Source organism: Eleginops maclovinus, chromosome 11 (assembly GCF_036324505.1).
Source record: "Eleginops maclovinus isolate JMC-PN-2008 ecotype Puerto Natales chromosome 11, JC_Emac_rtc_rv5, whole genome shotgun sequence".
In the NCBI taxonomy this organism is placed as follows: Eukaryota; Metazoa; Chordata; class Actinopteri; order Perciformes; family Eleginopidae; genus Eleginops; species Eleginops maclovinus.
In genome coordinates this window covers 5,471,184-5,491,989 of record NC_086359.1, presented here as the reverse complement: position 1 = coordinate 5,491,989, position 20,806 = coordinate 5,471,184, and the positions used below count along the sequence as shown (strand labels likewise).

Below are 20,806 nucleotides of genomic sequence, written 5' to 3'. Positions count from 1 at the left end.
CATGCGTGACTCTCCGTCTCTCTCAGGCTTTCTCTCTTTTCACCCTATTTTCAACCTATAAAAGACACAAGCAACCTATATGTAATTTCCCCCCCAATTCATAACAGATATCAAGGTCTATAAAAGCTCAAAAGGAAGGATAGGACTCTGAAAAAAGGGGAGTATCATGTGGTCAGATTGGGTTGTTCGTGTAACTTCATTCATTATGACAGTCCTTTACAGGTGCTTTAAATCATTCATGATGTCTTTCCTTATCTTTAAGGCCAATGTAGTGTCAATCATGTCATGGTCACAAACCTGCTCGGACATAAATAAACAGGAAACATTATCCACTTGCTGTTTGGTCTAAAAATATGAAGGTTTTTTCCGCTAAGTATTTTCAGACCTTTTTTTTAAATTGCCAAGATAACTGAATTGGATATTTCGGGGAAGGAGTATAATCCAATTAAAACCCTAAACTAATTTACTTTTTACTCATCTGTAAACAACCATCCCGGAGTTATAGGCTACATTGAGCGTAGTATTTATTATCATGATACACATGTAGATTTAAACTTCGGGAACACGCTGCACTTTACCTTTCATTGTTCATGTTTGACTGGTACTGACCAATCAAAGAGGCTGCTAAAATGTCTGTTTGGGAACAGTTTAGTTTAGCTTTGTATAAATGAGTCATGTGGCTATTTCTTTCTAAGGGAATTAAAATATGTTGAATATGTTCCTTCCCTGTTTGAACACGATGTTTAATTTGATATGCGAGGCAAACGCCATTGATGCAAGGCAAGGCAAGCTTATTTATACAGCACTATTCAACACAATTCAAAGTGGTTTACAAAAAAGAAAGACATTACGAGCATAATGTCCTTCAAAGGTATTATGAACAGCTTGTCAGTCTTGGTATCAGACTAAAAAAGTGGTGTATGGCATTCCCTACTTCTTAGCCATTGAGAATCTTGGCAAGTTTTTACTTTAAACTTGTGTATCACAACATATGTTGCAAAGCGGCCGTTCAAATACGAGGCCTTCTTTCATTTCTTTTTTAATCTATGGAGCATTTTTTGGATCATCGATAAGTTTTGAATGTTATAAATAATAACCTGGTTGTGATGTTAGTGCAGGTGGATTGTGATCACACCAGCCTTCAATGCAACACTTGAAAAAAGCAGGACCTAGTAGCAAAGTACACCGCCATGTAGTCTTTGAAATAACACTCCAAAATGAGATACCCATCATTATATTAAATGACAATACATATTATATACATGACCACATTTCTTGAATTTAAAATAGAATTTGAGGTTTCCACAATTTTAAGGATGACATTTAGAATTGTCTTTCAAAGAGATATGAATCACAACGCATTATAACTTTACGCTAAATCCTTAGTGTGGATCATTGTGTAAAATATGACAACCCAGTTAGTGTCATTTTGTTCTGGACAAAGAATATTGGAAATAAGTGCAATGATATTTCATTTTGAACCATTATTTTACTTGTCTTTACACTTAATTAATTATAAAATAAATGCTCCTTAGGTGGACTGTTTATGCGTTTGGAACACAAATCCTGTGGGTAATTACACATTTGGTCGCTTTGTGACTTTAGTATTTACTAAGTGAGTGTCATGTTTATGGGAGCCACAGCATATTTGTTTGCAGGGAGGTTGGTTGGCTACTGGCAGAGTTGGTAGAACACCCCTCCTCTCCCATTCTCTCTATCTCTCCCCAGCTGCCGCGATATTTTCCAGCTCTGGAGCCTCAACCGCACAGCTCGATCGATTCGCATTGATTGTCCCTGACGAGCTGCTCCACTTTCTAGCCAATGTCAGCCAGTCTGCGATCGGGAAGGAGAGAAATGAAGGAAAATCTCTGCCGCCCTGGCGGTGTCATTTCCACACACTTGGGTTGGACGCCTGCCAGCAGACAGGACAGTGGAAAGAGGTGGAGTGGACTCTGGGGCTGAGCGCGGGGAGGAGCGACCGGGGATCCGGCTGATCTCTGTCAGCTTTGCACGGTGATACGGATAAACGGTTACTAAAATGATGGGGGAATTAAGTGTTTAACCCACACCACCCTTTATCACCACCACTTCAAACAACAAAGTACAATATTTAAAATCACACCCCTTATAACACTTTGATAATGCAGATATTTACATTTAAAAAAAAAAAAACATTTATTCCTATAAACCAATTATATATATATTTTAATTTTAGGGGAAATAATCCCCGCTCATCCAGGCAGTTTTGTGTCGCTTAAACTAATTTGCATTAAAACAATCCCTATATGTTTAAGGATATACTATTAGCATATTCTGGCCTGCAGCATCATTAAAGAAACACACAGCAAGAAATCACTCAGGTGGAGTATGTGTTCTCCCATCAGCCCACACTTTTATTCTGAATCACCACCTCTCCCCTCAGCTGTCCTGACATCACACTGGAGCTCGCGGCCTCTCCGTTTATTATTGCCTCAGCTGAAGCGCGCGCGCACCGCGGAAAAGTCCACTTCGGTTTTTCCGCGAAGCTCCAAAAATCTATGAAATGTGTTTGCATGTTCCTCTCTGCAAGCGGGGATGTAGAGGTGGTATTGCAAGGACCGAGAAAGCTGGGGGAACCCACGCGTTCAGCCTCAGAGAAAGTACGCTTTTTCCAAATTAACTGACGGTGAATATTGTTTTTCTTTTCACATTTGTCATTAACAGGCAGCCACTCTGTAGGATTGTGTTCACGGAGAATAAGCTTTTTTTCTACCCTTTTCTTTTTTTGGTCACCATTCTGCACGGCAGGCTGAGAGACGGACCGCTCGGACTGTGGGAGCCCTCCCCTCTGCTCCGATCTGCTTTGGTAGGTGCGAATAAAAATGGGCCCGTGTTTGCAAATATGCAGATACATGGAAAGAGGGGGAGGAGGGGTGGTGATGGGGGGGCATCATACTTTGTTGAAGTCTGCTGAAAGTTGGGATGTCATCTTCTTACGGGATCAAGTTATAGCGGGGGTGAACCGGGGCTCTTCCTCAAATGTGAGCCTGCAGACCATATGCTGGTACCGCGTAAAGGCTATCCTAGATCACTGAGTCCAGACAAAAGCAGATATTTTTAATCCGATTTGACTCCTGATTAACAAAAATATACAAAGGTTTTTAAATCACCTGTGATTGGGTAAAGGTAAAGCTTCAGCACTGTGCTGTGAAGGGGATATTCTACAAGCTGCTGTCAGTTTTACTAGATCCTAATTTCTCTGTATTATACGGCTCGGAACACTGAAGCAAAACCAGATGCTTTATTGTGAATCAGATGTTTAGTATGCACCATAAACTTAAAGCTTCCAGTCAATGAAGGAAAGGATCAACGGGCATTAGAGTCGGTTCATGGTTGCATTTGACAACAATCTTCTTCCTGGTCGTCTGTCTGTGCAGCATATGTGAAACTTTTATTTATCCCTGCGATCATGTACATCACTCGCGTAAAGATGCTCAAAATGTCATATCCTTCTTATTTTCCTCCGGGCATCATTAGAAAGTTCCCAGGTAGGTTGCACCAGCTTTCACCCCCCACCCTCCCCATGCAATCCAGCACCAGTATCGCAGCTCCAAGTGCTGCCTATGTTGGCGAAAACATTTGAAGGCACAGTATGCACGGGGTGGTTGTTTTCTTCTAACTTTTTGTGTGCCTCATTAGGGAGAATAAGACCCAGCAGGTAATGGACAATGGATGAAGTCTTATTATTGTCACCAGGCTTTTTAACTTCCTCTGTTTGTGCATCTGCGTGTGTAGCCTTTGCACGAGGGTGTGCGTGTCGGTGTGCGCGTGTCAGTCGACAGGAGGTGGGAGGAATAGTGAATGTACGAGAGTCCGCAGACAGCGCGTCTAGAGAGGTAGGGGGGTGGGGTGGGGGGGGGATTTGCATTGCGCGTCGACTGGAATAATGCATCGAGTATTCTCGCGTCTCTAGAGGTGGAAGTCAGCTGCTCCTGAGTTTGTGGCGGGCCAAGTGCCTCATAACCCTGCCGGAAATTAGTCAATATTTTTTTTTCTGTTAAAAAAAAAAACCGACTCCGATTACCTGGCACCTGCGCATGCAGTGACGTCAGCGCAGGACACTTACTTAGTTACTTCAACGCACTGAATAACGTGAATGCTCCAATCAGGCTAAGCTTTATATGGTTTCAATTAGGTGGGTGATTTGCTTATCTTAAACAATTACAATAATTCAGGATTTTCTATTTGAAGAAAGCTTCATATACCTTGAGTTTCAATTGAATTGAATATAAAAACAGGCTATTGGGACCACACCAATGTGTTGAATATTTAAACAACTATGATATAAAAAACATCCCAAATATTATAGCAATTGTAATTCAAATGTTTGGATTCTGTGCTGAATTAGATTACTGTCCTGAATGTCACAAACAGTAGGAAACGTAAACACACTGGCCTTGGATGCGTTCCTCCATATTGATCCAACCTATTGAACTCCTGAACCAACCCATCATCATCAGTTGTCACTATATTACGGCATTCATTTTTCTTCACGTCTCTTTTCTTAAACTGCTTATTCAAGGAAAACTTTGGAGCTATTACACGCTGAGTGTCAAGTGAGCTGTTAGATATCATAGGAGTATCACAGTGCTGACAACATTCCCCCAGAATTCAGCACTGTGGTTCTCTGTACATTTGCTAATGATTCAAGCTCTAGAGAGTTTGTGTAAATTCTCTAAGAAATAAATACCTCTGCTTTTATACATTATAGGTTGCCAAGGTTAAATGAACTGAACCTCTGCCATATTTTTAATCAATATTTTACTTTTTTTTGACACACTGTGTAGATGGCGTATCCACATTTGCTTCAGACATACAGAATGTTGATATTTTCACTTTATGGTTTAAGATAACTTTTTGGGGGGTGCGCTTATTTACCTTCAAGTATAGATTCATTTGATGAGCAGATAGATGCCACTCAAGTGCTCATATGTGATACTGTTCTTGTCTGAATCAACAATTTTCCTAAACATTGACTTGTATTATTTATTTGCGTCTCTCTAAGGTAACTGATGGCAAATAATTGTATTCAAACAAACATGAACATCTGGATTCAATTTTGGCATACATGCTCACTGACAGAGCAGTCATAGTAAATGTTAACCCTCACTCAATTATAAGCTAATGAAAAAAATAAACAACACTGATAACCATATATCACAAATCCTCTATGTGTTATTTTATTAACTTTACTCAAACTAATTCTCAGGTTCTGCAAATCGGCTGCTGTTGACAGTGTCAACGTAACTGAGCTGATTTAACAAAGCAGTTTGGAGTTAAAGTCAACATTTTACTAAGTGTCTTTACTGAACGAGCAGCAACATTTAGAGTCACTTTAGGAACGGTGTGTTATTGCTCCTCGGGTTAGTCAATATGTTATGGCCTACACTAAATGACTTATTGACTAATAAAGCTAGAGTAATTATCCAACACTCCGATTTCCTTAAAGCGTAAAAAAACGATTTAGTTGAGCCTATAATGAAGATCAGGCAATGCCAAAAGTCATATTAATGCAGAGTGACTGTACCTGCTGCAGTTCTGAATTTACCTTTACAAGAGGCCACCAATTATTGTTATGGATGTTTCGATTACGGGTTCAGATTACGCCTTTCAGGCTGCACCTGTGCTCTCCATCGTCCAGCTGAGCTTATTGGTTGATCCGAGAAAGGTCTTTTGCCTGTACTGATAATTCGGATGAGTTATATCCAGATGTTTGTATATCCATCCTCCACTCCTGTGTAGAAAATTGAAGAACAACTTGCATGAAGTGAGTAATTACACCTATTCTTTTAATCTGGAGATAGCTTGATGTGCAAGAAAGGCTCTCCCCTAAGCGACTTCTGATTACAGTGCTCTTGTCAGGTCAATTCACATAACGCTTGCGTAAAACAGCCTTTTATGTGAAACACAGCGTTAAGTTCATTACATCACAGGAAATTGAGTAAACATGCTCAAAGGACCAAACAATGCCACTGGTCAGGTTTCTGCAGCATGGCACTGACACTCTGAGCATTAGCGGCAGTGGTGGTTTAATAGACAGTTCACATGAGGACATAAACCTCCGCTGTAAATGATGTGGTGAAGGCATCTTAAGAGCCATGACGCTAGAAATCAGGGGGGGGGGGGGGGGGGGGGTTATTAGCCGGAGACTATATGCCACGCTGAGCGTTGATGATGACAGAGAGAGTGTGACTGATAGGTCAGTGGGAAGGAGGTACAGCAAATGAGGGTGGATGTGAGGCTACAATAGGCGACGATGCCTTGATTCTAGTGGTGAACTACAGCAACAGATGTGGGGCAAACACACCTTTTATGTCTGATACAAATCTGAATACATGTGTTAGACATTACACACTGGTTTGGTAGAGTTTTATTCTTTGTGGCACTTTTTTGTCAGGTAACCAAATGTTGACCAGATGACGCACATTATTTATAGTATCATTCAAATGTGATGATTTGGATTTTTAAAAAATCACAGAATAGCTGTTGCAATTACCTTAGCTATGTGTTGTCTTGAGATTTATCTGCTTGTTTCCTGAACATAGATAGCATTGATTTCCTAATGAAACTATTAAACTGTACACGGAGAGGTGCCTTAGAGACTGCATTTTAGCGCTTGTCACACCTCAGCTACAATAGATGTGACATGCATTATTCATATTTACCTGGAGACGAGAGTGTGTGTTATTGTAATACAGCAGCTGTTGCTGATTAGCGCAACGCAAGTCAGCAGTATCGAAAAAGTTGTGTGTCACGTCCATACTATCCAGGTCATCACCACTGAAGAACAGCAGCATGACTACAATCATTTTCAGTTGCCACAGGGTTTCAAGGTTTTCAACAAACGCCATTGCCAACGTAGTCACATTTTATGCATCCTGAGAACTTATTTATCCTAGCCATCGATAACGTGCCAGTTTATTGATTATGCAAAACAATGAACTCTTTTATCAAATTGACTCTTTCAGGAGCACTGATAGAGCAGTTGGATCAGAACATTCCCCAGGCATTAATTCATTTAAGAAATAGTGTTGATATACACCCAGATTTACTTAACCTAAATGTACCTTTGCCAAGAAGTTCATTTAAGATAATACAACAATAAACAAAACCTGTAGCAACGTTAAAGTATTCATAAATGACCACTAAATACATAATTTTAGGTCCAATATTCCATCGAACCACAAGAAAACCCCTGATTTGCAGCACTGTTACACATTCAACCACAACTGAGCGCAGATGCAGTTAGTTTGAGATGCCTTGGGGAAACCGGACCCTGGTCAGTGCTGTAGTGGGAGAAACTGAAACTATGGGGCTGCGGAGCTGGCTCTGGTTCGCTGGCGCCACATCCCCCTGAGCTGGTGAGAATGTGGGGGCTGTGCTCTTGCCTTTGAAGCTTTACCTCCCACTAATTCTGGCCTTCCAATTTCCACACACTGCACAGACACCCCCCCCTCCATCCTCTTCCCCTCCCTTTCCCTTTGTTTCCCTTATAAGGACTGGCCCGGCCATTTCCTCAGCTTTTCTGTGGGAGGTGGTATGCTTGTTTGTGAACATGGACAGGTCAGGAGAATAGCAGCATAGTTTTTCTTTCCATAGATGAGCAGTCACAGGAATCCTGCGCTAAAAGCTGGTGGATGGATGCATCTCTGTCCAGTGGGGAGTCTCTTACTAATAGCCGGGGTACCCTCCTCATAAGCCCCACCGCTCTATTTAAGCTCATATTTTCTCGCTCTACAGGTTTGGCCTTTAAAAGTAATAGGATTCAAATATTTTTAACACAATGACAGCAATCAAATGACATGCTTAGTAAATAATAAGACAATCAACTTCCTTTGTTCTGCCTCTGGGCTTTTGGCTGTATTTTCTGCAGCTAAATCAGATTGTTGTGTGAGAGAGTCTGATAAGAAACACACTTTGTGTATCAGGCTGGATCAACGAGCATGCAATTGTTAATCAATAAATGCAACATTTCATAAATGACTAAACTGCAGTCAGGGCAATACAATTAATTTATAAAGTCAGTCTCAAATAGTGCTTATTAAAATGGCATTTATTACGGATAAACACTGCAGATTTAAAACATCTTCATCTTAAAAAATCTGAGTTTTGTCAGTTGTGTTAGCACAAAACACAGACCTACAGATGGATGGTCAAAAGGGAGAGGAAGAGGGAAATAAGGTAACACATTGACATTAAGGAGAGCAAACATGTCAGCAATTAAAGCAGAAACTGGCGTGTATTTGTTTAGGAAATATTGTACACTAAATCCCATATCTTTATGTATAATTCAGCATTAACTACAATCAAGAATGTAAAACATAATACCAATGGAGTCCAACCAGATACAGCGAATAAGGTGTTGGATTTATTAACGAATGTCTTAAGATCTAGAGGGATAGTAACAATTTAGGAATACAAAATAAATAAAATGTAATTATTTTATGTGCTATAAATTCAACGTTTATGGGCCCCCTTTTAATTTTAATTTTGTGAAATGGATGTACTATGTAGATCTACTGATTCATGTAGTCTGTCAAAATCATGGAGCTGAAAACTCTTGCACTGTAGGTAGCAGCTAGCATGGCTACTAGCATTGCTGTTGACTTTTATACTGTTGCTGTTCCTGTAAATAGACCCGTTTTTATTACTAAACATGATTTTTAACAGAATCTTTACAACATTACTTACGGCATTGCCTCTATGATATCTCCTCCTGGCTTATTACTCAGAAGCATTCACTGCCTGTGGTGTTTTTTAAGATGCGCTATTCTCCCGCTGACCGGAAGTGACTGATCCGGTCCAACCTAAACAGGAAGTGACGTTGCCACAAACTGCACACGAAAAATATAAAACTTAATTAAAATATATTTTTGGGTCAGTTTTTCCTGGTGTTCAATACTTGTGATTAACAGTATTGAAGACCAGGTAAACTGATTTTTATTTCAGAAACTAATTGTTTGCTTATTTTGTAGTATTGAACATTATTGTATTTATTATTTTTTTCTCACTGTGCGCACATGTTTCAGAGCTTTACCACACATAATGGTTCATCTGCCTGCCGCAACTTTGCTGATTTGAAACTGTTAAAAAGCTGTTAAAACTGTTTTAAGCTTCAGCAGTGAAAATCCTCTGCACACCCTACTGCATCAGGCAGATAGCAGACAGGTAACACATGTAGCAACTAGTTGGTGAGCATAGTGGAGCGTTCAGCAGCTGAACAGCTAGATGTTTTGCTCAGGAGTTGGTAGGGACCAAAAACAGGGATAAAACTGGAGAATTTTCGACTTAGGTCAGGACGTGCAACAGGTTTACCATATGAACTTTAAGGGTGATTCTGTCAATTCTGTTTTTGATTAAGTGATTACTAATTATTAATCTACCCCTCTTCTTTCCTTGTGTAAGGTTTTTTTTCTGAAGGCCCATGGAAGAACGTGGATGAGGGCTGAAGGCTCCGGGGCCTGCCTGTCGTCGGCTGGTTGATTGGTCCATTTAGGTGAGGCATCACTCTCAACGGGGGCAAAGAACGGACCGAGAAAAGATCTTTGCTCCCCCTCCTCGCTTACCCCTGCCCCCTTTCCACCCTCACCCCCAACCCTAATCACGTAAGCTCTGGACCATGTCTAGCGGGCTGTCGGAGGGGGGCCGGACAGAGGACCAGGAGCGGAACTGCAAACAGGACTCTCCTGTTATAGAGCGCAGGAACCGCAGTGGCATCATCAGTGAGCCCCTAAGTAAGAGCCTTAAGAAGTCCCGTACCCTCTCCCAGTACACAGCAGTCTCATCTGCCACCAGCAATGGACACAAGGACAATAGTGAGACTAAGCGCCACTCGGCAAAGCCTCAACCGCCTCCGCAGCCGCAGCCCACTGTCTCTGCACTGACAGCAGCCAAGTTGGACCGGACCCTGGAACAGGTTCTAGAGGGACAGAATGGCCTGCTGCACTTTGCCCAGGCAGCAGCACTTTTGAAGCGGGCCGGTATGGAGCACATGCTCCTGCCTGGGGGCATGGGAGTGGGAATTGGCGGTGGAGATTCAGGCTCGGGGGCTAGCGATTTGGAGGGTACGTCTGTCACGGATGCCGTAGGTGGTCCTGTTGACTTCCCATATGGAGTAGGGGGTGGTTTCCCCTTCAACCCGGGGCTTTTCATCATGACGCCGGCTGGAGTGTTTCTGGCGGACAGCGCACTACACATGGCCGGCCTGGCTGAGTACCCAGCACAGAGCGAGCTGGCCTCTGCTATCAACTCCGGTAAAAAGAAACGAAAACGTTGCGGGATGTGCCCACCTTGCCGACGGCGGATTAACTGCGAGCAATGCAGCAGCTGCCGGAATCGCAAAACAGGCCACCAGATCTGCAAGTTTCGTAAATGTGAGGAACTGAAGAAGAAGCCCTCTGCTGCTCTGGAGGTAAGTGTGTGGTGCTATGATATGCTATAGCATGGTGGGTTATTCTTTAGAGTCCCCCAAGAAATAAGTCTAAAAGATGTAAGTTAAATTAAAATAAGTGAAAGTCTCATCCTGGGATCAGAAATGTAAGAACTATCCACAGAAAACAGCTGTAAAATCTTTCAAAAATATTAAAGAGAGATTTGCAAACATCTCAACGTTTAGCATCACACCTTAAAGGAAAAAAAGAAACATCTCCTGGGTTTCACTTGAACGTCACTCCCTTTCGGGGACATATTACTGGGGGGCTTTTTGGAGGGGTGATGGCTCCACAGGCAGGGGAATGACAGGTGGTGAGTAGTGTGGTGGGTATGTGAAGGGTAAGCAGTCACCATGGGGTGTTTTTAATCTGTCCACCACAACAACAAAATCACCCTGACTGCACCTTTTAATTGGAAGGCTAATTTACTTATCTAAAGGTAGCACAAGGTACTCTCTCAAGCGGAGTGTTTAATTTTTCTCCTGTACGTACATCCATTGTCCATATGTCTTAATAGTAAATAAAATGATGTATGAGTGGAGGCGGAGTGACAGTAATTGTGAATATTTGTACAGTGTGTGTTTGTGTGTGAGTGTACATGCGTGGGTATGTTTGTGTATTTGTGTGCATGTAACAAGGTCCATCTGGTCACAGAGCTGTCATCTGGAGCACCAGGTGTCAGTGTGGCACATGCGCCCCCCCACCCCCACCTCATCCCGTCTTTTTGCTGCCGCTGTCCTTCTCTCCGGTGACAGTCCTGCTCATCTAAATGTCCCTTCAAACTTCCTGTCTGTTACCTCCATCGCACTCAGTGACCTAACTGAGCCAGCATGTGATGGCAGAATGACCAATCGTGAAATCAATTTCAGCAGACGTTCCATCTCAAAGGAAATAAACTTTTTAAATCAATGGATAATCGTGTCACTTTGGCATTACATAATGAATTGATGGATATGTAACACAGTGTGAACGGGAACCAGTGGAGAGGCCTCTGGTCTAATTGACACAAACTGGATCTCTGCTTCAAACTGCTAATGGCTTTACTTCTTTCTCTTTATGATGTTGATTGTGGGTGACAGCTTGGCCTCTTGTTTGTGTGATATGTTGCTTGTCCAATCCTCATGTGCTGCTTTTGGCAATCCACAGTGAAAAGCTCCTTAAAGGGCTCCTTGTGTAGAGTTTCGACTGACACAGAGTTGCGTCATTTTGAATGCAATATTAACCTCGAAGTTCAATTAATGAATATTCATGGAGTTTTAAGATTGTTTATTTCCAACAACTACATCTTTTGACTTGTTTCACTAAAGGCCTTGCCAATGTTCTGCTTGTTTCAAATCATCTTTAGTATTTATGACTTACTCACGCTTTTTGAGAGCTTACCATAGTGTTCTTTAGCAGAAAGTTTACTTTTGCTTAAGGATAATTTCCTCTCAAGGACATTTGAATAATGAGTTGTTTCAGCATACAGACAAAAGCGCATACAGTGTGTTTACATTCAAGCGACAAAGCCGTAGGAATTTTGACTCTAAAGGAAGTTACTTTACTTCAAAGCGACAAAATGACTTTTCCGGAAGAGGTCATTAGTGGCAGGGTTAACAAAACCATCATCTTAAACAGAGGATTTCCTACCAACAGTATTGGCTTTCTTTAACTAGACCACCTTTCCCCAATTTGAGCCAAATTGCAACCATGACAAGGATACTCTTCAACTTAATCCAATAACGAATCATTTCTATGATGACAGTATTCTTTCTAATCAAAGACATTCACATTACATGGTACATTTTGTAAATAATCAAATATGCAAATGTTTTTTATGACAGTAAAAACGTCAAAACATTGTAATTGGACTGGCTCCTTTAGATGGTGTGAAATGTAAGGATTTAAATGTCCTTTAAGGGACAATATTTCTGGAAGTTGAGAATCAGGCTGATTGAAAAATCACCATGTGGTTTTTTTCCCTGTTGCATTGTTCCGATGCAAATTAATGAGAAGCTTCATTTGTCTAACTTGATGATTCACAGAAAGGCTGAAATGTGTCAGCTCGCCATGTAGGTGGTACGACTGAACGTCTGCAACAGAAAGGAATTTTGTTTTAATTTATGATTTGCAATTGATGTTGTCATGGCAGTTAGCCTAATACCAGTCGTTCACACCAGTGATGCCAAACCCAAGGGGGCTTGAATATTCATGAGTGTTGATGTTGATATAGGTCATCATTCTGCTCGAAACGTCAGTCTGCTGATGTTGCCAGAGGCCACCTCATATGAAAGGCAGAAACCCCAGGGTACCATAATCTGCCAAGTCTCTGAGTACCAAGTATAATAGCCGTGTGCTTATTGACTCAAGTAATCGTATGTACTCTAATTAACATTTTGTACTCCTGACATCTGAAAGTATTTCTACTTCATATTTTATTTAATGTGTTTTGTCAAACAAAGACCTAAAGTGATAGGGTTAATCTCTGCTTGCAACTTAAATGATCATGTACAGTATGTCAATATTAGATGAGTATTGTGTGGGATTGCTGTGCAGGTATCTTACCTGCACAAAATCAGTGTTAGCTGCCCAATCCATCAGTCTGGAAAAATAGCTTGGAAAAATGTAAATTATGTGACCCTACAGTTGGACTTTTCATCAAATATCAATGGATGTGAATACATGAATCGTCAATGTGTCAATAATGAAATGTGACATCAAGAGTAATGCCTTTCCTCTAAGAGCTGCAAGTGAGGCCACATGCGTCCTGGATGTCTTAGTCATGACACTGCCATGGAAAAAAGCAAGAAGCATTTGTGCAGATTCTGCCCACACAGAAAGCATGAATCAAACCATAACCTCAATCACCCCGACAAACCACAGCATGAAGTAAAGTCTTTGTGACGGAGTAATCCCGGTAATAGTCCTCTCTTAGTCATTTTCTTTGCATTACACATTTTTATATGATTCGGCACTGTAAAGTGTGTTCTTAAAGAAAGACAAAGTGACTAAACCTTTCTTCTATCTGACAACATTTAAAATGCATCTGCTCTGCAACCTGTTACCTCTTTGGCCTAAACTTGATTTTCAACACACTATCAACTTTGCTCTGACAGCAGTACACCGTTTTCAATTTCGCCTGCTTTTCATTTGTCCTCATGCACTCATACATCTCCCATTAGCAGTCCAGTAGTTGTCTCGAATGGCTTTGTTATTAAGTCAACAGCTATTGTTCTGCAGGTGATTAGATCAGAGAATACGGCCTGGGCTGCGCTGCCAATGAGCGTTGTGTCGTCAGTACAAGATAAAAGTCAGAGGAAGGAATTCACGGAGGAACAACGCTTCTGTAAGATACATTCCTCCTTCCCCTTAATTCCCCTTTGACTTGGGCCGCACCTTTGCCAGAAGAGAAGATCTTCCTGGCTTTCAGAGTGAACTGCAGTGAGCCTCAGCTGTAGCTCAAACAGCCCTGAGTGTCACATCCTCCTCCAATCAAAGATAGAGCGGCACATCTCCGTCTGCTCTGGCTGTTAAACTCGGTGTGCAGTCTCTAAAAGGGCATGATGTCTTATTTAACTTGTGCCTTGAAGTCAGTTTACCAGACGGTTTTGAGAGATGTTGCTGGACACTCACTTGTGAGCACAGAATAAAAAGGACTGTTTTCCTTCATTTGCATGTAGAGTTACTGTATTTTTCTGTATTTGTACGAGCCTGTGAGCGGAAACGCGTTGGTACACAAGTGCAGTCCAGCAGCAGTGTGCTTATTTTAAGGGTGTTGACGGTCTCCATTGAAAGCTCATGGCAGCTCAAAGAGGAGCGTAAAATTGGCAAGTGAGGGGGAGTTAGCATGCTGGGGCCTTTGCCACCTCATAGCTCACTGGCTGAAGATGTCTGGATTTATTCTGGGAATGTTACATTTGAGAGAAATAAGTGGGAAGGCAGTTTCTTTATGCTCTACGTCTGAATACCCTCCAGTGGTGTCTCAGCGATGCCGTTCAACACAGAGTGAAAGGAACACAGTTGGGGTTAGGAAGTTGTAATGTATTTTGTTTTTACTTGTATGTCACTGTACGTTCAGGATGTACTTTACCGGAGGGCGTAATATTAAACATATCCTATTGTAAGACTGGATTTCTTGTCTTTATATACTTATAAAATAATATATGTGGTAGTAAAATTCATTGGTTGTGTCAATGCTACTCAGACACACCCACACATACTAGTTTTGTCCATTGGGGGCCATATGACAGTATCAGACGTTGATATGGGGGTAGCGTATTCCCTCATGGTCTTTCCTTCCTCCCAGACACCGTACACCAGACTGTCAGGACAGAAGAGGCTCATGCAAACTGACAGCCACGCAGACTGACACCGAGACACATGGATGTGTGGGCAAGTTGCTGGGCAGACAGGGACAAGTTGGAGAGGAGGCAGGGCGAGACAGATAGAGGTAGAAGGCAGGGATGAATCCAAGTTGTTGTACTGAACACAGCCTTTTGGATTACAGTCAGTACATTTTCAAATAAATCTAGCTTGATCTAAATAAAACATTGGCATGTATTATACTGTAACCTAATGGATTAGATTGTGTGTGTCAATGCCCTGCTCTGACTATGAAATGTGTGTTTTGGTTCATAAAGAGAAATCGTATCAAATTTACATATAAATCACACTTGACCTCTGACAGAGAGAGCAGGAAAAGCTTTGCCTCTAGAGCCAGACAAACAGTGAGTGTGCCAGCTGGAGGTCATTGGTGTTTAGATTCAGATGCTTTAAAGGTTTACACTCCAGCTCTTTGTGAGCAGCAGACAGTGTAACATCCCACGTGCACTTCTGCATGAAGAGACGCTTTTCGTTTATGTTTTGAGTTTTTTTTGTTATTGTGGGTGTCAATAAGGGAATCCTCACAATTGTTGAAGATAACTCTATGAAAACAACAACCAGAAGGCTCAGCGGTGCCTTGAGGCCAAAAAAGGAATTTATCACAGCTTAAAAGGTCCCCTATTATGCAAAATGCACTTTTTGCTGTCTTTCATACATAAATATGTGTCCCCGGTGTGTAAGGAGACTCACAAAGTGTCAGAAAATACAACCCTCTCTCTTTTCCTCTTACTCACATCTCTTAAAATGGGGGTACAAATGAGCTGATCCAGATTTGCTGCGGACTTGACGTCATATCGGAAATGTGGGCTGGCTTTCCATTGAACTCCTGGGAACGTCCCACCCACGTGACACGTCCCAAACTATCGTCCCCTATGTACAGTCGGCGAGCTGAATCCCTCCGCAGCACCTCTGTGTCTCTGTGCAGGATGTCTGCAGGAGGGACTTAGAGTTGTTGTTTATATAATACATATAATGTCTCTGTTGTAGCGGTAAACACTGAGATGTGTTTCAGAAATCATGCTTGGTGTGGTTTGGAACATAATATGGGATTTAATCATGGCAGCATTTAGTTGAGTTTCTCCATTAGAAACTTCTCCAGAGGAGAGCTGTATGCCTCCAAAGGGGCGTGGCCAGCTTCAGCTCAGCTCAAATTTAAAGCGACAGTCACAGAATCAGCACTTCAGGAACAGGGCTGAAATAGAGGGGGATGAGGCATGCTACAATGGGTGATCTTTTTGATATTTTGAGCAAACACTTCACGTATGTATGCATTGTATAGATATTGCCGTACAATATATTGTTCAAATATAGCCTAATAGGAGGCCTTTAAAGTGGCTTACGGGAATTTGCATCACCGAACAACAGCTATTAAAAGTTGTGCTGGATTTAGCCCAGTTAGTGTGAAAAATACAGAATGCCTCTTTCTTTTACTTTAGTTGTGTATAGCACACAATCTATTTTGGCTATGCTAAGACAAATGCTCTTGTTCATCGCCCATCGATTTTAGTGATTGGCCACTTCACGCCCACAGAATCCATCTGTTTGAACCTGTGCAATCAGTGATGCTGAAGAAGGCTTTTTCCATCCCTGATCTGCTGCCATTTTACATTGATTGCTCATGTTTGATAATGAGGAGAAAACGGGATTTACACTCAAAGCGGGGGGGATATGTTATTTTTATTCCCACACATTACATCACGGTCAGTCCGGCCTTTACCAAGTTTTTGACATCTGTGGCAGTGGCAGATGTTGCTGCCCTCTGACAGCTCTTCGTAACAGCTGAGCGCTGCTTTAGAAAGGTCACCGCAGAGACGGATGGCGGGCCAACGATACTTAACACACAGACCGTGAAATAATGTTGGCAATACGTTGGCTGTTCAGATATGTGGTTCCTATTAACATTCATCTTTCAAAGATTTCCTAAATATGTTTGCATTTGCTACATCTTTGATATGAAGGTGTGAGTCTGAATAGAGCTGGCACGTGCGGCGATGAACAGCACTGTGTCATTCAGTGCCTCTGCTGTCAGATTATTCCTGATTGAGTCAATTTACCAAATAAAGCCCAGTGTGGGCCATATTTGGCTGAGACCACCAAAGTAATCACCTTGTTTGAAGTCTTTTTACCTGGGCAAAAATGTTTCATTTTGTCAGCAGGAGTTAACTTTCAAAATGAAAGTAAATGAAGCCTGTGGAGCATGAACCCCGCTGCCGCTCTGTTTCATGTCCAGTTATGAACAAAAGCATTCAAAAGAACACTGTACCGCTGATTCAAAGTCGGGGAATGGTTTAAGTGGGCTTGAAATAATAATAATAATAATCATAATGGTATCGTTTTTGGGGTTTCAAAAACACTTTTTGGAACTAATGGCCTAATTGCTTCTGATGCCTTTGTTGAAACCTAATCATTTCATTGCAGCTGTACCTCAAACACATTTGAGGTTTTATTATGTTCAGGTTTCACATTTTTAAGTTTCATCAGGATCCTTTTTGAATTTTTACTTTGAAAGGGCAATAGAGATCAAATATTTCTGACAATATTGATACACATTCAGATTTTCTTTTGTTTGGCTATTGACAGTTTTTTCAGATATTATTAACAGTGAGTGACTCACACCAGCACAGAGTTGGCGCTACTGCTGCAGCTCCATGATAGTATCAGGAAATCCAATCTGACTGTTAACACTGCTGATATTTTAGTCCACATAGAAGAGTTGCCCAGATGACAATAAAAAAGATCAGATTCCATGTGATTTGTGCTGTCTACACCTTTATAGTATATTTATATTTACACATATGGACAAAAAAAACAAACAGATTTGGGCCTCTTTTTCCTGCAGTGTGAACATGATGTAGATGTACATTTAGGACTGTTTCCTTTTCCATTAGATAAGTGTGATTGTATGTATGTGTGTGTTTATCACATAGTATTTACGACTCCATATAAAACCCTCTGCCGTAGAAGGAAAAGTAAATCTGAATTCATCCTGTATGAGAATTTTATTTTAACAGTCTCACAGTTTGGTGTGATTTCGGGGGTGTATTGTGAGTGTCGGTTAACGTGCCACTGTGTGTGGAGGTGTGTGACTGCACTTGAATACATATTGGTTCGGTGTGAGAGTGTGTGTGGGTGCATAAATGTTTGCCGAGCTGCTCCTGCCTCACTCCAGGCAGAGCTGGCTAACGGAAGAATCCGTGCTGCAGAGTAGAGTTGCACTTTGCAGGACGCCAGCCGCGCTGCACCTCCAGGGGCCACGAGCCGCTCTCTATCTCCTGACTGGCAGGCCGCTGCTGAGCCCTGCAGCTGAATGCATGTGTGCCACTCTGCTCGGTGCAATCAGAGGCAGAGAACGCCACAGCAAGAGAGGAGTGAAGGACAGAGAGCGGCAAAATCATTGATGATGATGTGGGAGAGCTACGCGTGCGGTGGCTAAATAATAAATGTAGGATATCGGATTTTGTGAGTGAAGCCAGGACTGAAGCCCATTCCGATGGTAGTGCTGAAGAGAGAGGGTTGGAAATGCAGGATGCAAAGTCTTACAAATGGAGTGGAATTGACGCTAATCAATTCGTTGTTAGACTTTAATTAGTTACGTCATTTTACAAAAAATAAACGCCCTGTGTTATGTAGGTTTTTGTGCATGGAAATGGTCTGCAAAGGCTAAAATCCCAAAGTTCCCTCCGGAGGGAATTTCTCTCCCTAACCCCCCCCCCCCTGCCTGAAACACCTCGATTGGACTCCTTTGTTTACTTCAGTAACATAGTGACATCACTACATAACATTCTCGCTTCTATTGGCTAGTGCTCCAACACATATGTGGTAGGCTAAGGGGTGGGACATCTCTAAGATGTTGACCAATCACAACAGAGCCGGCCAGCTAACCAATCAGAGCAGTCTGGGCTCTGGTTTCAGACAGAGGGTGAAAAGAGGTGCTGCAGCACAGGCAGTATGAGAAACATAAAGAGCTTTTTGAACATTACAGCATGGAGACAGTAGATTCAGAAAATAATGCTCGGATCATTCTATAATGACACTAATCTTTGCAGCCCTTAACAAAAAGACATTTGAAAAACATTCCTCTTTTAATGTGTGAAGAATGATAGATTCCCAGTGAAGTAGTAGATTTGGGGTTTATATTTGCAAACACCTGTGTAAATGTGCTGTTTTTCATTAACAACTCCAACACCTCTTCCCCCTCTCCCCCCTCTCCTTCCCTCCTTGTATTTTTGCTTTCTCCAAGAAGGTGATGCTTCCTACAGGAGCGGCGTTCCGGTGGTTCCAGTAGGACTCCTCCTCCTCCAGCCCCCTACCCAAAGCTCTGCCGTCAAGTGCAATGCCAACTCCTGGAATGTCTCCGGAAACAGACACTGGCTAATAAACAAAAACAAGCAACAGATAAAAATGATAGAAAAAAACATTAAAAAAAAACAAGCAGAACAAAAAAAAAAAAATCAATCGGGTAATGGATGCACCTACTTATTCCTTGAACCAAAAATGAAGCGTAAAGAAAAGCATCTATGGCAACTTTCATTCCCTTTTCTATGTTTCCATTTTGGTACCTTTTGTCCTTTTTCCAGCAGGTTTTTTTCTGCCGCTTAAACATGGAACTGTCTCATTGCCAGAAACAGAAATGACGGACTGAGTGTGGACAATCAACTAATTTCTGTGTTTGGTGTTAATGTTGTTCATGTGTGGAAAGATACAGTACTTGTGTAGAGAATGTAAATTTACAGCTATATTTCAAAACTAGTGGCTAATGGCAAACATTATTGTAATTCTTCACCATTATGTTCCTTAAACCCTTGTCTATTTTATAATTCATTTCGTTGAAGGGTGTCGTTTTCAGACGGATCGATGGGTATCTTTGAAAGACAGGAAAAAGTGACGCCATTGATTTTTGCAAATTAAACTGAACTGAAAAAGTCAAGTTATATTATCTCCAGAGACTCTTCACTGGGTTGAAGATGCTTTTCGCCATCACTAGTGTAATCTCCTCAATCAGCCCTCTTCTGTATCTCCAAACTTTTCCTTTAATGAAACTGGCAGCCCTATGTTACTGTTTCCGTACTGAGCATGTGCCAAGACTGCTCAGGGCGATAGGGCTAAGAGACAGCACTTGCTCTGAGTCTACCCTACTGAACGCACTGAGACAAGATGACATTTTTTTTAATTTGTTTGTTTTATTTGTTATATTTCATGATTTTGTTATGTTGCTGGGTAGCTACAGCTTTTAAAAATAACCAATCTTTGTATTCGTTTAGAAAATTGGACTGGTTTTGTGAATAAAAAGGAATGCATGTATTCGTGTCGAAATTTACAATTCTGATGTTTGTCTTCTTGTCTATTTGCATGCCCCCCCCCCCAAAAAAAACAGCTTGTTTGACAAAAAGAAGCTTCAACTATACATTTTCCATGAAGTGTTCCCTTCTCTTTTATAATTGGATGGTGTTGGAAGATTCATCAAAGATTCGGACACGAGCAGAAGTCATTAAAAGTAAATCAGGCGGCGGTATGGATCACCATGATGTCCTTGGTTTGACTGAGATATTCCTCTCACTCACTGCCTATGTAATATCTTCCCACAGTGGAATGACTGATGGAGCCTTGCTATGCTAAGATGTAACCAAAATGATTTTAAAAAATGTTTGAATAAGAACAATTCTGATTGCAGTGTTTCTTCAAATTTCACTTCACCTCTGGAAAATCCTCCCTTTTTTAAAATCTCTTTCACTCTTCTTGTCACTGAGCCTTCTCGGTGGCATTTACAGCCAGAAAATCATCACTAATCATGGCTTACTGATGGGAAGTTTGTTTTCAGAGCTATTAAGTGTATCCACAAGAAGCCTGGATCAAGTGTCTGAGTTTAGTGCTGGATGTGTGAAGGATACTTGGAGTATAAAGTTCTGATAAAGACAGAGATAAGTTAAAGCAATGCTAAAAACGTGGTCATTCTCACATGGTGTGATTACTGATTC

At 41.5% G+C, this 20,806-nt stretch overlaps 1 protein-coding gene across 6 annotated transcripts; it reads left to right on the top strand.

The window, feature by feature from the left end:
• The first annotated feature begins 2,549 nt into the window (after positions 1-2,549).
• Positions 2,550-20,151, top strand: cxxc5a (CXXC finger protein 5a). 6 transcript variants are annotated; one of them, XM_063894270.1, is made up of 4 exons: positions 2,550-2,665; positions 2,788-2,845; positions 9,445-10,450; positions 19,072-20,151. In XM_063894270.1, the coding sequence occupies exons 3-4, from the start codon at positions 9,659-9,661 to the stop codon at positions 19,114-19,116; spliced, it is 837 nt and encodes a 278-aa protein (XP_063750340.1). In that variant the 5' UTR covers positions 2,550-2,665; positions 2,788-2,845; positions 9,445-9,658; the 3' UTR covers positions 19,117-20,151. The 6 variants fall into 6 exon arrangements, with proteins under 6 accessions (XP_063750340.1, XP_063750344.1, XP_063750339.1 ...); XM_063894271.1 differs by having other exon boundaries at positions 2,583-2,639; XM_063894274.1 differs by having other exon boundaries at positions 2,576-2,845; positions 19,075-20,151.
• Positions 20,152-20,806: the final 655 nt, after the last annotated feature.